The sequence below is a fragment of the Saccopteryx bilineata genome, chromosome 2 (genome assembly GCF_036850765.1).
Source record: "Saccopteryx bilineata isolate mSacBil1 chromosome 2, mSacBil1_pri_phased_curated, whole genome shotgun sequence".
Taxonomy (NCBI): Eukaryota; Metazoa; Chordata; class Mammalia; order Chiroptera; family Emballonuridae; genus Saccopteryx; species Saccopteryx bilineata.
The window spans coordinates 141615672-141629587 of NC_089491.1; the positions used below are offsets into that span (position 1 = coordinate 141615672).

The 13916-nt window shown below is 37.6% G+C and overlaps 1 protein-coding gene across 1 annotated transcript in view; it reads right to left on the bottom strand.

Annotated features, from left to right (window-relative positions):
- SYT10 (synaptotagmin 10) overlaps positions 1-13916 on the bottom strand; it is an 80099-nt gene that overhangs the window by 12599 nt on the left and 53584 nt on the right. Inside the window, exons 4-5 of the mRNA XM_066258092.1 lie at positions 3394-3514; positions 17-188 (exon numbers count right to left, since the gene is read on the bottom strand). Coding sequence (XP_066114189.1) covers positions 17-188; positions 3394-3514 — 293 coding nt within the window. The remainder of the gene's footprint in view (positions 1-16; positions 189-3393; positions 3515-13916) is intronic.

Sequence of the window (13916 nt, forward strand, 5' to 3'; positions counted from 1 at the left end):
AGATAGATGTACGTACCTGTCGTAATCCATGACGGCGATGGAGAGGCTGACCTGCTCCACATTCTCTGGAGGGATGTCAAAAATAATGGCCTCATTGTACACAGGGTTCAGAGTGTTTTTCTTTGTAGTAGTTTTCCTCTTTTTTAATCTTCGACCCTCACACATCAGAGACACTTTGACATAAGGATCTAGAAGTGGGAAGGTAATTTTGTTAAAATAAAAGGAATAGTATAAATAAAATTATAACTAATTGTTACTAAGAAGAGTGGTATACTAAGCTCTTAATATTATCAGTTTTAAATTCAAATGATGACCAGGTGGTGGCGCATTGAATAGAGTGTTGAACTGGGATGTGGAGGACCCAGGTTTGAGACCCCGAGGTCACCAGCTTGAGTGGGGGTTCATCTGGTTTGAGCAAGGCTCACCAGCTTGAGCCCAAGGTCACTGGCTTGAGCAAGGGGTCACTCGGTCTGCTGTTGCCCCATGGTCAAGGCACATATGAAAAAGCAATCAATGAATAACTAAAGTGCCGTAATGAAAAATTGATGCTTCTCATCTCTTTCCCGTCCTATCTGTCTGTCTCTATCTGTCCCTCTCTCTGAATCTCTCTCTATGTCTCTGTCAAAAAAAAAAAAAAAAAAAAAAAGAATTCATAAATTCAAATGACTTATTTGGGGATAGTAGTCTCTTTAAGACTTTAGTTTAAATGAAAGCATTTATCTTGAATGAACTAGAAGAGAATTAACTTGCTCTCACTGTTTTTAATACAACAAAACTCACTAGTTTATCAAGAGCCAGTTCAGAGCTTTAATGAGCTTTTAGTCACAGTTATTTGAGGACACATTTTGTTAGAAATGATGATTTCTAGGGAATGTCACCCTAACAAGAATAATTGTATTCAAGTTAATTTCTTTCAAAGTAATTTCAAATAACAATACTAAAACTTGTGAGAGAGTAATATTATATCTAGACAAGCATATGTAATCACAATGAGAAGAAATAAGAAAGCAAGAACTACATTTGAATTTTCTTTAATTGCTGGAAAGGGACTAAAATTAGAGGTCTCATTTTACAGTCCTTGTGTTAGTGCTCGATAAGGAACTCTGAAAGAATGATCACTGCAAATAATTATTAAACGCTCAACAGCATACAACAAAAAAGTCATTACGTGCCTTAAAGATGGCCACAAGGAAGCTTTCTGTTATGACATTATTTGTATGACACCAACTGGAAAGAGAAAAATTTAGTTGGGCTATATTTTTATGGGCCAAAGGGATCAAATAACCATTAACAAGTTCTGCCCAGCTGTCTCTACCTCCTTACTCCTGCCACCTGAGTAGAACCACTGTTACTGTAGTCTAGGAAGTTATATAGCAGCATACAAGTTTCTCAAACTGCTTTACATTTTTATAAAAAGGAGGCATGGCTTCGGGAGGGGGTGCTGGCACTAGAGTGAGCATGGTAGGTGGTTCAAACAACCGGTTTCTAAGCTCTATCTTTATTTTTTATTTTCTGGTCATCACCCAACTCTAGCACCACTTTTCCTCTCTTCCCATCAATACAGTAATAAATATGATTTCTTTAGAATAGGCCAAAATGGTGGCAGTATTAATTTTAGTTGAGCAAATGAATGCTTTTAGAGCTCTAGAAAAAAAAAATCTGTGTATTTCATAAACATCTCCTCTGAGGGGCAAAAACATACTGTGCTGCTAGCACGAGGGCATGTAGAAAAAAACAAGGTGAAAGAGCAATCTTCAATGGCTATTTTCCATTTGTTTTTACATTTTTCAATAATAGGAAGTATGTTTTAAGGAAGAAGCTCAATTTGTGATCCACTTTTATGTACAAGCCCTCGGCCTAGGCCCCTCGTTAACACTGAGAACAAGGCCTGGTTTATCCTTCAATGCCCCCCTCGTGTCTCTGATGACATTTCTTTACTCATGACAAGGATAATTTACCGGCTCCTTAGTTGATTCACAAGCCTTTTGTGAGAATTAATGAGGTGGTGTTCTCAAAGCATGTACTCCTCCATAGAAAGCTTCACATAAATAAAAAGTAATCTTGTACTTAATTACAACTTTGATGCTGTTTGCTTGTCTCAAAATTTGATCTCTTTTGATACATGGTAGAAAGAATAGAATAAGCAATAATTTGCAGAGTACACTGTTTATCTTAAGTTCTTCCACATTTGTTGACCCAAGAATTTTTCTTGAGTTATTTAAAAATAAATGTGGAATTTACTTGCTTTTTCCCATCTTTTTATATATAAACAAACTGTATATGGCAAATTAAAAATAAATGAATAGGTAAATCATGACATAATTCAAGAATCAAGATGCTAGAGGAAGACGTCAAGTGAGAAGCCTCCCTCCCATCTGTCTCCATACCGCTCCATCCCTACCTCTGTGTATCACTCCAGTATTTATTTATGCAAATATTAGCAATATAAATATATATCCTAAAAATTCCCATTCTTAAACAGAAAGGAACATGATATCCATCTTTATATTTGCATCTCATTTTTTTTTCTTTTTTTAGCAAGAGATAGAAAGACTGGGACAGACAGGAAGGGAGAGAGACAAGAAGCATCAATTCTTTGTTGCGGCTCCTTAGTTGTCCATTGATTGCGTTCTCATATGTGCCTTGATGTGGGGGAGGGAGCTCCAGCTGAGTGAGTGACTCTTTGCTCAAGCCTGTGACCTTGGACTCAAGCCAGCGGCCAAAGGGTCATGTCTATGATCCCACACTCAAGCCAGTGACCCCGCGCAGATGAGATCCACGCTCAAGCCAGCATGCTCAGGGCTTTGAACCTGGGTCTTCAGCATCTCAGGCTGATGCTCTATCTACTAAGCCACCGCCTGGGTCAGGCTACACCTCATTTTTAATGTTCACTTAGTAAATCCTGTACCTCTTTCCATACTAGAATTTAGACTTCCCTCATTCTTTTTGTAATGAGATTTTAGGGGGTATTTTTGTTTTTGAGGACCACAAATTGTTAACTTGCCCCATATCATCCTTTACTACTGTCATCAAATGGTCCTTACAGACTAATGCAAGTTTAAAGTGCATGGCTTAATGTCCAAGAATCTCCTTTTATAAGCAAGTGATTAGCCAAAAGTGGACAGTAAATTACATATTTTTCAGAAAGCACTGAATCAGTAGAGAAATAAATAAAAATAAAAATTTAAGTTCAAAGTCAATCTATTTGGTATCACCTTTTAAAAATATTGTAATGGTAATTTAAATAAAAGCTGGTAATCTCTCTTTCTACTTTTATAGTACTCCATTACAGACAAATGAACTCAGCAATTCAATTGTTACATATAATTTTGGATATGTAGAATACTTGATTTGGGAATGTGTCCTTGGCTCCCTAGCCAGCTGTGTGCATACCTGATGCGCCAGTGATATCCATCGCCTTCAGATTCCTGCACTTGATGACTGTCAGTGTCATTCGTCCAGCAGTTGGCAAATAACAGAGGGAAAACATGATTTCACCCAGGTCTACGCTTTCCTAGAAAGGCAATTGGTAATGTTAGAAATTTCAAGCAAAATGTAATTGAAGTGGTAGAGTAAAAAAATCACTTAGAGTATTTGAATGCCATTTTAATTTGTTTTATTGAGGATACAAGTAACATTGTAAGAAAGCTGTTCCAAGGGGAGGAAGAAAAGAGAATATATCCCAGGTGCTTACCTGACACCTCCACTTGTATTTCTAATAGGAATCTCAAACTCAACATAGCGGAACCCAGACTGCTGATTCCACTCATTCCCCATCATCATCTCAAACCAATTCCTCTGTCAGTCTTTCCAAAACCAGCCAATGGTATCATAATTCACCCAAAGGGCGGGGCCAAAAACCTAACAGTCACTTTTATTCTTATCTCTCCCTCAGGCCTACATCCAACCCATGTCTTATCTACACTATCTACAAAATGCATCCCAAATTGCTGACGTTCTTTTCAACCATATTACTACCATTCAAGCCACTATCGCCTCTAGCAAGGATTATTTCATTAGTCTCTAAAACTGATCTCCTGTTTCAGCAGTTAAACTTTATACAGTGGCCAAAGTGATTATTTATGAATGCAAGTCAAATTATTTCACTCTCCTGCTTAAAACCATCGAAGGGCTCATAACTATCCTGCAGTAGAATTCAAATTATTTGCCCTGGCATATAAGTGGGGTAACTATAAATCTTGCTATATCTGGGAAATTCTGGGTTTACACCTCTTGTCCTGGTGTAATTATTTAAAATATCCCCTTTAGTTCTTAAGCATGTTTTTGTTTGGACAATGCATTACGAGGTTGTACATGTAAGGCTCTGTGTGACCTGGGCCATACTTCTCTCTCTAACCTATCTCTTGCCTCTCCCTTCAGCTTACTCTGATGCAGAAATAAAAGTCTTTTTTCAGTTATTCAAAAACTGAAGTTTGTTCTTGCTTTTGATCTTGCAGTTTCTTTTTCTTTTTTTTAATCTTAACGTGGCTGACTCTTTCTCACCATGCAGGACTCAGCTCAAACAGCATCTCTCCAGTAAGGCCTTCCCCGTTCCTAGCCAGTACTCACTCTTCTCACAGATCCTTCCTACTTTTCTCCATAGTGGTTACCATCACCAGAAATTATCCCTTAAATTCACTTCTTGTTTCCTAACTCTTATAAGGTCTGAAAGAGCAGGGTTGTTTGTCTTATTTTTTCATCCTACTAGAATGGCTGGTGAATAGCTAGCTCTCAGTGCATGTTTTGAAGGAATGAAAAGATTACTGATTAACCTGGATAAAAAATGACCTACTTAGTTTCATAAATAAACTGCCACAGTGCCCTATATAGATATATTTGCTGTCCTTGGTGCATTGTGGACAAATGAAAATGAGTATGAGCAATGCACATTTAGGATGCTTGTCAAAAAGTCATTCCCAGGATTTAATCAAATTATTCCTGGTAAGACAATCTGTAGTAGATTTAACTGGGGGGAGGGGGGAGATAGGTTGCTATGCCTTCAGGTTAAAGAACTAGGGTTCTTAAAAATTCTTCCTGACAAGCTATTAACATTTACTGGACATATTTTCAGGTCCTGATTTATGTATTCCCATTTCTCTATTCATGGTCTAAAAGTAGTAAAGCCTAGTAATTAACAGCATAAATTTTGAGTCAGTTAAACTTGGATTTTCACTCCTGTTTTCTGCTTCTCAGCTATAAGATCCCCAAAAATGTAATTAAGTTCTGAATCCTTGAAACTTCATTTTCAAACTGAAGAAAACACCCACATCACAGGGGAATTTAATCATTAAATAAGGTACTCTAAACAAAGTCCAAGGTATTTGACAGTATCTGGCATATGATAAAAGATGCTATTTGTTGCTGTATTGCTATCACATGGAAGCACTGCCTTACACATACCAGGTGCTCAGTAAATACTGAATAAATTTTAAAAATTAGTTAAGCAAGGCAATTATTATTTTTTGAAAAGAATTAGTAAAAATAAATATTTTATAAGAAAGGTGTACCCAACCAGGTCTCCTCTGTGCTGTTGGATTGCTCCAGACCCAAAATAGTGAGCAAGACCCAAGAGGACAGGCCTGAGGGAAAACAGGAAGATACAGCCTCCTGCCAGGGATTGGTACTTTCACCACCAAGCAATTATTACTATTTGCTGGGCCCACCATGGGTGCTGTAGACACTAAGACAGACACAGCATGATTCTGCCCTTGAAGATCTCAGTTGAAAAGGAAGAGTAGTCTGTACAGGGGCTAAGCAAGTTAGTCTGAACTCTATCGTTATCTGATGATTCTCTTCTTGTTCTCTTTCTATTATATCTTTTTTTCCCAAATGTTTCTTTAGGCTTAGTCAATAGTCCTGAGGCTTCTGTCTGGCAGCCTTTCCCGCTTCCCTCACCGGGTAGTTCTCCTTCCAGAAACTGTCAATTACTGTCAGCATTTTGTTGTCAGCTGGTAAAAATTATGAATGCAGAGTAAGATGCCATGTCCCACCAAGAAAGACAGTATGGGAGTGGTGATGGAGGAGGAGCTAGAACAGAATAAAAGACATGGTCTCAGAGATTAAATGCTTAGAATCCAACAGGAAATGCACAGCAGAAAAACTGGCAAAAAGTGCGCAGACAGAGATATCTAAAGGGGCTAGTAACAGAGAAGGGTTAAAGTCAGTTTAGGCCCCGGGCACAGAAGAAAAAAGTGTCAAGTTGGCGTTTTGCGGGGCCCTTCATAAGACACGGCCCAGGACATGTGTCTGGTGCAACGGCTGTTAAATCCGCCTCTGGTTAGTAAACAAATGTTTTCATGTGTCTGACTGACATGGTTTTACTTCTACACATTAAGGAATCCGTGGGAGTAATTTTGTACTTCTCTAGATAGATCACATGCTTACTAACTGGAACAAAGAAAGTTCATCACGTTTGGTCTCATTGCACAAAGATCCTTTGTATGGATCCAGTTGCAGCATAATTTTGACTATCTGTTATTAACAAGTATCGGTAAATATAAAGAGGCTAGTGAGGACTTGACCTAAGTACTAAATGAAAAACAAAAAGCATGATTAAAGGGCATCTATGAATAGCTCTGTAACGACAAACTAGATGGCATTTTGCCTAGTACAGTGGTAAGAAATCTACTTAAATATTTAAACTACATATAGTCAGGAGTTTTCAAAAAAATTAGAATGAACTAGGTAGAATATTCATTTATAGTATGCATCCATAATAATTGCACAAAAGTTTCTTTCTTTAGTAGACTAGATTTTTCTTCAGGAAGTAGAGATGTGGAAGAACTAAAAGTGTCTGTGCACTGAGAAGGGCCGAACACTCTCTATGGTAAATAACCAGTATTCTCCAACTTTTAAAATCTGCAAGCAATCTAAGAGAAATGAACTTCATGAAGGAAAATGGCTATAGGACCTTTAAAAGGGTCACACAGTAGATGTAACAGCAGAACTCTAGGTTTTGGTTAAGTGCTCTGAGCTAGTGTCCACTGATTCTCAGTGCCCACCACCGAGTTGTCCTGTGTGGATGGCCCAATTCCAGGGAGCAGGTCAAGTTCTTTTTTTTTTTTTTTTTTAATTTTTTAAATTTTTTATTTATTCATTTTAGAGAGGAGAGAGAGAGAGAGAGGAGAGACAGAAAGAGAGAAGGGAGGGAGGAGGTAGAAGCATCAACTCCCATATGTGCCTTGACCAGGCAAGCCCAGGTTTTGAACCGGCGACCTCAGAATTTCCAGGTCGACGCTTTATCCACTGCGCCACCACAGGTCAGGCGCAGGTCAAGTTCTAATTGCTGCCTCTTCTCTATCTGCCCCAGACCACTGTGGCTTAGAAGGCCACACTCAGCCCCAGCAATCCCAACCCTCTGGTGCCTGTGGAGCAAAGAACCAGGAAATAAGCTGAAAGGTCTCTGAACAGCTAGCATAAACATAACAAAGTTATGCAGTAAAATTCTCTTATTTAATGAGGCTACATCATTTCATATTCAACACCCATTTACTACTATTTTAACAAGAATGTTGGCTTAGTACAGCAATCTACATCCGGATAAAACTCACATGAAATGTGGAGAATGGGGAAATTAAGAACAGTAGGTCTAGTGCAGGCAGAAATAAATGCTAACTGCAAGGACACCAGACACGTAAAAGAGAAGCAAATATTCTCAAAGAAATAGCAATCTAGATCACTCTGTATCATGTGGAACTAACAATAATGACGCAGCAACTTAAAAACAACAGTTTGTTACAGACCTGAAAAGTAATTATTATTCAAAATGACGACTCTGAGTACTCAAGCTAAGGAAAAATGTCCTATATGCTCTGTTGAAGAAGGTTGAGATGCGTACACTGTTTTTGAGTTATTTTTATCCAAAGTCCTTAAAATCTTTAATGTGGTAATTTTGGCTTAAAATGAGAAAGGCTTTCTGTTTCTGAAAAATTTATTTATGGGTAATCTCATTTACTGCAATTTGATATAAGTATGAACTTCTTATATTAACCTTTAAAACACTCTGGTATCTTTGAGCAAATAATCATTTGCAAGATGGCTATAAAGTCTAGGATACAGTGACTGTTCTATGAAATTTCAGATAAGAAGACCTTTATTTCATTCTCATACACACTACTGTATTTGGTTGAACATTTGAGATGGCAGTCTTCTGATTGGGTCAGGGACTGTACATTTGATTTTTTTTCATCCTGGCTCCACGGACAGAGCTCGGGGTCATTTTTGGTGATTGGCTATCATCAACCTCACAAATATAGTCCCAGTTATAAGTGGGGTTTTTTTTCATGTACTATCTCTCCAAAATAAAAATAAAAGCTATTGGAAAGATAAATTGATATACAAATAGTTGCACTGCATATCCTACTTCAGGACTAACTGAACTAACAGTAAGATCAAACTATCACAACTGAGTGTCAGAGACCATAAAGGCTCCATACCCGAGGGTGCAATAACTAAGGGAAGCATTCCTGGAGAGAAATAAGCATCACATCGGGGTTTGCAAAACTAAACAGATGAGCTTTACAAGGAAGGAGATGAATAATGTTGTACATGAGTACTTTGGTTAATGGTGGTAACAAAATAAAATTTGAAAAATGTTTCTTTTGAGAAGGCTAGATTAGGATGGAAAAAGATAGAAGAGAGAGACTGTTGAAGTAAATATGTGTGGTAAGGTGTTGGCTGGAGAAATGTTTGAATTTAGTAATATATTAGAAAGTAAGTCATCAAGATTTATTGAAGAAACCTTTAAGCAAACAATTGGTTGCCATGGTGGCAACGGCCATCACATCCATTTAACAGCCTAAATGCCACTTACATTCTACTTTTCCTCTATGGCTTTCCACACGCTGTGAAGCAGTTACTAGATCAAACAAGCTTTTTCATTAACTTACTAGTCCTTGACCTATCTGCTCATAAAATGAAGCTCCAGTGAATTGGAGACCCAGAAGGGTCTGCTGGATTCAAACCACTGTAAAATGTTTATTTCTCTCTGATGCACAACTCCTACTCAACTAAAATAAATCATGGAATTTAACCTTGAGCAATCCACTTAACCTCACTTGATCTCTGTTTTTTTGGTGTAATATAAGTGTGTTCAAAGATATGATCAAATTTATTTTTAGCTCTGTACGCTTGTAATTATAAGCACGGGTAAAATGAAGACTAACTAGTACATACAGTTCAGGCATGTTTGGGAATGTAGGGACAGGCCTTCTTTTGCTCTGCTTGCAATAGAGCTGGGGCCTCAGTGGAATGACCACAAAGGCTCAATCGGTACCAATAACTTTCAAGTTCAAGAACAAGTGGTCATAAAAAGTGGCTATGACTTTGATTTCCAGACAATGTGCTAGATAAAGAAGGATGTAATCCTTATGTCAGAGAGCATCAGGGTTGATCTGATTGGGGATCGTGTGGAAAGACCATACGGATAATCAATGTGCATTGTCATTTATATCATCTCCTGGCTCTGCTAAAAATGTCCAGGGGATAGGATTGTTTTTGACTCTCTGATATGTGCTAAACACATGGCCTAAAACAGAACACCCCCCCCCTCCACATGACACATGTGGTTTCTAAGAATCTGGTCCCTAGTTGTTTGTCAACCTTCATCTTAACAAATATCTCGTGATATTGCTGCAACTTCAAAACTCTAGCTATATCAAATGCCTTGTCAATCTCTAAACATTTGTTCGTTTGTTAGCATGCTTGTGTTTATTGAGAGCATCTGAAATGCCAGGCAATGTTCTAGTCATTGGGAGAACACTGATGACCGAAAAAAATTATTCTCCCTGAAGGGTTTATTGTGTGATTTTAGATAACTCATATAATCTCTCAGAACATCACATAATTAATTAGGGTAAAAGCTAAAAGAAAACATAATTCTGCATACTTTTATATTTACATGCTATTTTTTTTTTATCCAGTGTTGTACATGTTTATTAGAGAAATTCCTGGGTTTTAATTAAAGGAACGGAGGTGAAAAGTACTTGATTCTTCTCATGAAGATCTAGGAGGACTTCAGAAGTGCATGACATTTAATCTGAACCTTGAAAAATGAGTCAAAGGAAAGGGAATTAAAAATAAAGGGAGATGCATATTAAGAGGCTTGGAGGATTGGAATGGCCAACAAGAACCGGAAGGCCAAAGAGAGACCACTGGCTATGAGAATCCCAGAGTATAATTTAAATGACAGCACACTGGCCCTATGCTAATGACTCCTCCTTAGAATACTTACTCAGATTTTCTCTGCAGTCAGGGTGAGAGCCATTTTCATAGCTAATAATAATTTCCTGGAGTTGCATATAGATGGAGAAGGAATAATATAAAAAAAGATATTATATATCACGGGCCCAGTTTGTAACCTGACACATAATAGATGCTCTTGTTTAAAACAATTTTTCTGGGGTCAGTGACTGGTATAAGGTTAATGCTTAATAAATAGTTTGTTGAGTGAATAAGTGAATGAATAAATCATAAAAGCATCATGCCTGGTCATAACTTCCAGGGACAATTATTCGAAGGAGTGAAGACTACTCAGTAAGCAGGGAACAAGTAAGCAAACTGCAACACTGTCTATGGGGGTTGTGGGCTTTGTGAGTAGAACCCCTAGAACAGTGCAAGGGCATGTCCATGTACGGTGGCCCTGAGAATACAATAAACTACAGTCATAACAGTTTTGAGCCCTTTAAAGATATACTTAGGGTTTAGGGAGTTAAAGTTAGAGGAGACTTATCTATTTGTTTTTGTGAACTTCATTTCTCCACAGATCCCTCTAGTCTAGTGTGATCTGAGAAACTGTTTGCTGTAGTTCCATAGCACACTGGAATTTCAGAGTCAAGTGTACCCCCAACATGTATAAACTACTTTGTTCCTTTCCACATCTGGCCATCTCCTCCAGCCCACCAGCAGAAGCAGTCTAGCAACTCTGGGAGGAAAACGAGAAGAAAGCGGAAGCTGTTTGGTAGAATACAGTCGGAAAATGTCATTAACATTGTAACCCTTCCTCAGTTTCTAAGCCCCCTTCCTCCTTTCTTTCAAAGAACTACAGTTTTCACACAGTACTTCCATCCTGCCCTTTCACCTCCTGGCTGATTCTGATTAAATCAGATTTCATTGTGTTCCATGAGGGTGGGGCAGGAACAGGCCAAGGAGCGTTTTATCACAAAACCTAGTTAAGATTCCTGGATTTTTTAATCATATTTTTCATTATTGATTTTTTTCCTACCATCTCTACTTGAGGCCAGAGAAAATGCTCACCAGGTCCCCTCAAGTAGGACCTGCTTGTATTTCTGCAAGAAGGAAGTGCATTTTGCATTTAGCATATAATACTAAGAACTGTCCTTGGCTATGGTACAAAGTCCTGGGGAAATTTTTCTGAACTCAGGGCAGTAAAGGGCAGAGAACATGGCAGTGTTAGAGATGGGGTAATTATAAATCTCATAAAGCATTATGTCATTCATAGTCACAGCCCAGAGCTACTACTGCCAGGATGCTATTTCATAGTGCCGTGTGGCTGCTCTGTGGGAGAACCATTTTCAGCTCCCAGTCAAGTGGGAAATATTTCTGCCTGCTGGAACAGTTTAGCTCTTCCCTGTCTTACACAGCTGCAGACTTAGCTACCAGGGGCCGTGAAGGGCTCAGGTTGTAGAGACAGAGCTGAGGCCTTGAAACAGCCTCTCCTGGCTTGAACAAATCTGCATAATAAGGAGCCTGAAGCAAAGAGGGGATAGGGCAATACAACAGCAACCTAGGACATAAGAATAGGACCCAAATTTGAACTCTTCCCTTCATCATAGTGGATAAAAGATATCTTAAGCTTCTTGGTGAGTGGAGACTTATTGTCAAACTTAAATCATTATTTATAGATGGGGGCATAAAAAACTGGTGTAATAAACTGTATGTAGCTCTCCTTAGCGAGTTTGATGCTTTTGAATATCTTTCCAAAAACCCTAATTAAAGGAATCCCTCTCAGTGTTGCTGCATGTAAAACCTGGATTGGAAGAACTTGGCCTTACTATTCTCAAGTCTACCTGAGATTGGTGCACATGGTTTCATCCCTGCTCCTCAAAGTCTATTCCGAGATCTTATTGATACTGAGTAGCCAGAGATCTTATTGATACTGTCAGTATGGCTCACTTATAATCCAAAGCCATCAACAGTCTCAAGAATCACTCAGAATAAAAGTCAAAGCTCTTTCCACGGAGCTCTAGATGACGTGACCCTCAGCTGTCTCTCTGATTCCTTTTCCTCCCCCTCTCTTCAGAGGTCGTATCTGACCGCTCTATCTGGAGTGTCCCTGCCCTCTGCCATTTCCTACTCCTCGCTCTGCCTCATGTTTCTTAAAGCACTTGCATTCACTGGACATAGTATATATTTCTTTTGTTATTATGTCTCTTCTTTTTCATAAAGTAGAATGAATGTGGACATTTTGAGTCCTATGGCATCCAGAAGAGTGTCTGGTAAACAGAAAAACTAAATAGAAGTTGGCTGAATTCGTAGATTTAAAGTGCTTATTTTACAAGTGGTCAGGGCAGGTAACCAGCCTCTATTACAATTAGTCATTATTTTACTCTGCTTGGGCAAGATATAACAATTACTTCTCGCGATATAACTATTATAGATCACAAGTTAAAACATTTGCAGTCTACTGGGTATGATAATGATGAACATGGCGTAATTTTCTGCTTTTATTATCCATGTTATTCTGTAGGTGCCTGCTTTACTTACCATAGGGTGTGGGGTTGTGCACAGAGTTTTTACATTTAAAAATACTACAAAAAACTTCAATAAAAATGATGTTCGGTTAATAAGATCTTTGATTTAGTGAGTTTATGGATAGACCTCATACAATATATGCCATGGCATATTCTTTTACAACACTGTTATATTTTATTCAATTTAAAGTTGAGTTAAAGAGTACAGAATAAGTATCTCTCATTCATTTAAAAATATTAAGAATATACTTTTAAGAAGTTTAAATATCAGGGTAAGAAATTTAAAATTTAAAAGAAATTGGGATATTAGTAATCAAGTGGGTAGTAAATAGTTGTTTTTATATGCAAGATTATGACACTTGGCAACCATAAATTTACAGGTACTTCTCATTATTTCACTTTATTTTCAAAATATTCCTACGGGGTTGATATTATAAACCACTTTTTTTTTTTTTATAAATGAAGTAACAAGTTCACAAATATTAAGCAACTTACTCAAAGCTAGAAGGTAGCAGCGCCAGGATTCTAACTGAAGTACAAGCACTTCCCTTCCTATGGTTTTCTGTTTTTCCTTCTGTGGCTTTTCCCAATGGAAATAGTGCTTCAAATGTTACAGGCCAGAAAAGCAAAGTTAAAATTGTTTTCATGGTCTTACATGTCAAAGCTAGCAGATGAAAAATGTTTGAAAGATTTTTTTTAGAAATTAGAAAATCAGTTACCTGATTTATAAGAAACTTTTTAATGCAGTCTGTTATGGGGGAGAATATTTGGAACATTCATATTTAAAATTCAACTATATACTCTTTACACTATACAAGAGCATGCTAACAATTAATGATTAACCTAGTTAAATGAAAGAGAGAAAGGGACAACTTTAACTCAACAGTACCTCTAGAAATATATTCAACTCCTAAAACTTGCAATAGACATGTTACTAACACATTATGAGGCTAAAGAACTTATCTCCTACAACATACAAGCTCTAAAATACCACAAAACGCAAATGACACAGTTAAAATATATCTCAAATGTTTTTGAGATTTAATTTGAGAAAAACAAATTGCCTAAAAATTTCCTGAAATAACATTGATTCCAACTCATCTTTGGAATGGTGCCAAGAGTTATTGCTTAGTTCCTCATGAGTTTAGATAAAAGTTGTTAACAAGATAGATTGTATAAGATTATAAGTTGTAAAGATGCACTACA